Source organism: Lactuca virosa, chromosome 5 (genome assembly GCF_052849685.1).
Source record: "Lactuca virosa cultivar CGN04683 chromosome 5, Lactuca_virosa_CGN04683_v6, whole genome shotgun sequence".
Classification (NCBI taxonomy): Eukaryota; Viridiplantae; Streptophyta; class Magnoliopsida; order Asterales; family Asteraceae; genus Lactuca; species Lactuca virosa.
In genome coordinates, this window is record NC_136430.1 from 358,996,246 (window position 1) to 359,001,677 (window position 5,432).

The following is a 5,432-nucleotide window of genomic DNA, read 5'->3' on the forward strand; positions in this document are numbered from 1 at the left end:
AATTTTTTCATTATCTGACCATTTTACCATTAGGTCCGCTTCCTACCTACTGAGTTGCTCTAAATGGAAATTGACTTTTGGTATGAAAAATGTATATTTGCCATCTCGATAAATCTATTTACACTAAAACTTCATCAAAGACTTTTTTTTTATCAAAACTTGGTGAGTCAAACAAACACATAGTAACACATAGTCAAACAAACACATAATACTACATAGAACGCATACACAAGATCACATACACACAATCAAAAGTCTCAAACAATCAGTCAAACAAACATATAGTAACACATAGAAAAGTGAAATCTAAAATCTGAGGTCTTTTTTCATCTTTTGCCTTGAAGGTTAACTTATTTCATGTAGACTTTAAGTTGACATTACAATATTTACAGGAGAGAGAGGTTACAAACTGTTACAGTAGCTAAGTTGTTTAACTTTTCAAAAGAAGTTTCACTATGTGAGCTCCAAACTATAGAAACTTGTACTTTGCTTGTAAATTTACAAATAATTATTTCAATTTTAACTTCGGTGATATTTTTAAATAGTCCATAACATATCTCAAATAATTAGTATGTCCATCTTTATCATAAGGATTGATCTTCATATCATCTGCCAATCATAGTAATCACCGACCACACATATTTCAATTTTTGAATCAAGAATCAAAAATCGTATGTTTATACCAAATAGAATGAAATTGGGATGTAAAATCATTGTAGTTGACAAAAAAATGCAAACAAAAATTATTTGAAGTTGTTGCTGAAATACGATTATACGAACCTGCCAAGCATCGATTTCCTATTAGAAATCTTGAAGCCATTGATCAACTTGAGAGAGAACGACGGTGGAGTTACCTACCGGCTTTGCGCAATCAATTACAGGTAAAAGGTAAAGGGGAATTGATGTTTCCATTAGAGATTTGACAATTTTAAATTTTGAATGAATATCTCATTTCCAAAATCAAGAAGCGAAATCGAAGGAGACGTGATTTTTCGGGGAATAAAGCGATCAAAATTTTGGGGATATTTTGTAAGGGCAGAATCGGTAATTTACTTTGAAAATTTATGAATTGAAGAGATGTCACGTGGCAAAAATGGATTATTTTATTAGAGTAGGATATATATATATATATATATATATATATATATATATATATATATATATATATATATATATACATACTAGTGGTGCACCCATCCAACTCATGTATGGTATGTCTACTAAAATATTTGTATAAACTACCTGAAGATAGAAAAATTGATTCTTTATATAGCTATATTAATGATTTTGGTATATGTGAGGAGCAAACTAATTTGTGAGGCTTGCCATAATCATAGAATTATGCAGTATTCACGACTATGCATACAAATTGTAAATGTTTTAAGTAATAATCTACATCATTTCAATCAAGAAAAGAGAGAAAGAAATCAAAGTCATTTTTCCAATTCCCAATTACAAAATGAAAATACAAGAACTTATTATAATATATAGACAACTTTATATTTTGTTTGCAAATATTTCCAAAGCGTATTATATAAGGAGGCGAAGTACAAAAATATTAATCAATACAAAACCAACAAAAATTTTGATTTATTATGACAAAAACAACTCTTTGTTCATTATTATTCCCTGATTGCATAAGAAATCTTTATGAGAGGAAGGCAGCAAATTAGTGGAATAACATTAGGGATAGAATTAACAGGGGATCCAAATTTATTTAAGATTAGGAAATTGCTCTGTTATAACATCAAAAAAACCTTAGATAAATTTCTTCTAAACAGGAGATGAAAAGCTATTAACATGGCTTTTGCAACATATTTGGGGACATTAGGCCTACTTTTTATACCACTGGCTATAACTATGTCGTTCTGACCCAACTGGATGCTTTATGTTGCCAACATAGTTCCTGCAATACCAAGAAAAATATGTTACATGAGCCATGGATTTCTTAAGTTATGATCTTTAGAAAAAAAAATATTCAAATTAAACATCATATGTTATATTGAAAAATTCAATAATTCCCATGGTACCCAACCCGATTAAGTAATATGTAGATCGAGAGGTCAAGTCTCATAAGATATAAGGGTTAGGTGCATACCAAAACAAGAACCTATTAACCTAGCCGAATTATATTGCCAACAGTTGTTGGCGAGAGCTTAATGGGATAAGACTTATCCTAATTAATAAGATTTGTTGTATAAGTTATCAGATCCTAGTTTATCGGTGTAACCTGTATCTTAGGAAGTTTGTTGATATTATTTGTGTATATAACCATGTACCAGTCGATTAATAAAATACACTTGGAAATCATTCCACAAAATCTCTTCTCTTGCTCTCTGAGTAACATGGTATCAGAGCAATAAAAACCTCGAATTCCTGATCTTCTTAATCGTTGAATCAGTGAACGAATTCCACGAAGTAGCCAAACCCTACGAAGTATTCGAATTACCATGGGAAACGAAGGCGACACCCCTGGATCATCCTCATCGGTGATTGTGCAAAACGTTCAAGATGCCCCATTTCCAACAGGGGTTATTCTCGATGATACCAATTACCCGTTGTGGTCTCAACTCATGGAGATGCGCATCGGAGCTCGTAACAAATCAGGGTTCATCACTGGTACCTCAGTGAAACCCTCTGTGAATGAAAAATCGATTGAAGCATGGGTCACTGATAACAACCGGGTCAAGAGCTGGCTCATTGATTCTATGAATCCTAACCTAATGCGCAGATTCATCCGCCTACCAACTGCAGCAGGAATTTGGGAAGCAGCGAAAAAGACATTCTATGATGGGTCGGATGAAACCCAATTGTTCGAATTGAACCGAAGATCCTTCAATACTCGCCAGAATGGGAGATCGCTACCTGCGTACTACAATGAATTGGTAAGTATCTTTCAGGAAATTGATGCTAGATCAATATCAGAGGGGGAGACCGTCGAGTCAACAGTAGCCTCAAACAAAACTCAATCAAGGTTTCGTGTCCACATATTTCTGGCAGGCCTTGATCACGAATTCAACCAAGCACGAAGTGAAATTCTCAGAAAAGACCCACCACTTACCCTTGAATCTTCATACGCCTATATCAGAAAGGATCATAACTAGCGTCAGTCCATGGAAGATCCCAAAATTGAGGCAGATAGCATGGTCCACTTTACTTCTCGAAATAGGCCTCTGAATCCCAAAGTGAAGACCAACAAGAGCAACTCTCTTACCTGCACTCATTGTGGGGAAGATGGACATTCAAAGTCAAAGTGTTATGAGCTTATTGGATACCCCGAATGGTGGGATTTCTCAAAGAAACCCAGGAAGCGAATAGTTCAAGCTGCAACAATCAAGACTCCTCAAAGTGAAGAATCAACTACTCCAGTTGCAGCCCATACTACTACTGATCCGGGTATGTCACTAAATAATCAAAGCAAACTCTCAAAACAATGGGTAATTGATACAGGGGCACCGGATCATATGACAAATGATCCTTCAAAATTAATCAAAAAACCGAACCCTCACAAACGAATGTTAAAACTGCAAATGGAGAAATGGCACCTGTAGTGAGTGAAGGAACTGTAAAAGTAACAAAGTCTATGGATCTTGATAGTGTCCTTGTAGTTCCTTCATTATCTTCGAATTTATTATCTGTCAGCCAGATCACAGAAGCACTAAACTGTTATGTTATCTTTTGGAAACATGAATGTGTCTTTCAGGATATGGTAACTCATCATACTCTTGGCTATGGTACTAGGCGGGGAAGATTGTACTACCTGGACGAGAATCACCAAAGCCAGGCGTATCATACAGCAGTAATGGAAGTGAATAAGTCCTTAGCAATGTTATGGCATCGTAGGCTAGGACATTTGTCTTTTAATTACCTTAGAAAGCTTAAACCTAGTTTGTTTTCAAATGTATTGGATAATGATTTGAAGTGTGGTGTTTGTGAGTTAGCAAAGAACACGAAAATCTCATATGCTTCTACTGATAATAAAACTTCAATTCCTTTTATGAAGATTCACTCTAATGTATGGGGCCCCGCCCCCATACCCACTCCTGATGGATCAAAATACTTCGTAACATTCATTGATGAAAGTACACGAATGACATGGGTGTCACTCCTTAAGCATAAAAGAGAAGTATTTCAGGCGTTTACAGAACTATATAACACCATTAAAACAGTGTACAGAAGGGAAATTCAAGTGCTCCAATCTGATAATGGAGGGGAGTACATAAATTATACCATGAAAAACTTCTGTAAACAGAATTTGATTCACCACCAAACGTCGTGTGCAAGGTCTCCCCAGCAAAACGGATTGGCAGAGAGGAAAAATCGACAACTTCTTGAAGTTGTTCGAGCCTCTCTATTTGATATGGAAGTACCCAGGAAATTCTGGGGTGAAGCACTACGATCAGCTGCCTATCTCTTGAATCGAACACCATCAAAATTGCTAGGCTTTCAAACACCGCTACAGAAGCTACGAGAACTCACTGAAATATCACAAACTGATGACCTTGAACCACGCATTTTTGGCTGCACTGCATATGTATATCAGAATTTGGGAAAGTTGGAACCAAGGTCTGTGAAATGCATGTTTCTTGGATATGCAAATGCAAAGAAAGGGTATCGGTGTTTGGATACAGTTGAAAATAAGGTCCATGTTACAAGGGATGTTTCATTTCATGAAACTGTTCCTTACTTTGGTCATGGGTGTTCTCTTCAGGGGGAAAAGAACGCAGAAGTAGAAACCCACGACTTTTATGAAGAAATTGCAAGCTTTCAGTTAGAGAATGAAGAAGATGATACAGAGTGTGTAAATTCAAGTCAAGACACGCCTAGTACCGATGTCCAGCCAGAGTCTAGCATGAATGAAGAACCTGAATCTAGCCGGAATGTTGAACAACACGTACCAGATACTAACACACCAGATGTCGTTCTTGACACTGGTTCTTTGAGTGATTTTATGCAGATGATGAAGAATTGGAGGACACAATACATGGAACCAATGTGGAGGAAATAATCGAAAGACGGTATCCAGAGAGAACTAACCGAGGCCAACCAAAGAAGCAATATGTACCTGATATTAAAGCGAGGTCTAAGTATCCCATTGGGAATTTTGTATCACATCATCGTTTGTCAGAGTCACACGCACTACGAGTGGAGAAACTGTCCAACATTGTGATCCCAAGATATGTACACGAAGCATTAGAAGATGAGAAATGGAAAAGGGCAATGAATGAGGAGATGGAGGCACTACAAAAGAACGAGACTTGGGAGTTAGTATGTCTTCCGAAGGGAAAGAAGACGGTGGGATGCCGGTGGATTTACAACATAAAATTGGATAAGAAAGGGAATGTAGACAGATACAAGGCTCGCTTGGTTGCAAAGGGGTACACACAAAAATACGGCATTGACTATGGTGATACTTTTGCCCCAGTAGCAAA

The 5,432-nt window shown here is 36.6% G+C and overlaps 1 protein-coding gene across 1 annotated transcript; it reads left to right on the forward strand.

Annotated features, from left to right (window-relative positions):
• The first annotated feature begins 2,450 nt into the window (after positions 1-2,450).
• LOC145113501 (uncharacterized) lies at positions 2,451-3,104 on the forward strand. The gene has a single exon (XM_079049580.1). It carries the CDS (start codon positions 2,451-2,453, stop codon positions 3,102-3,104), a length of 654 nt encoding a protein of 217 aa, XP_078905706.1.
• The last annotated feature ends 2,328 nt before the right edge of the window (positions 3,105-5,432 follow it).

Bases quoted from the DNA above. Each gene is read 5' to 3' on its own strand.
- LOC145113501 (XM_079049580.1), top strand. From the start codon at position 2,451: ATGGGAAACGAAGGCGACACCCCTGGATCATCCTCATCGGTGATTGTG.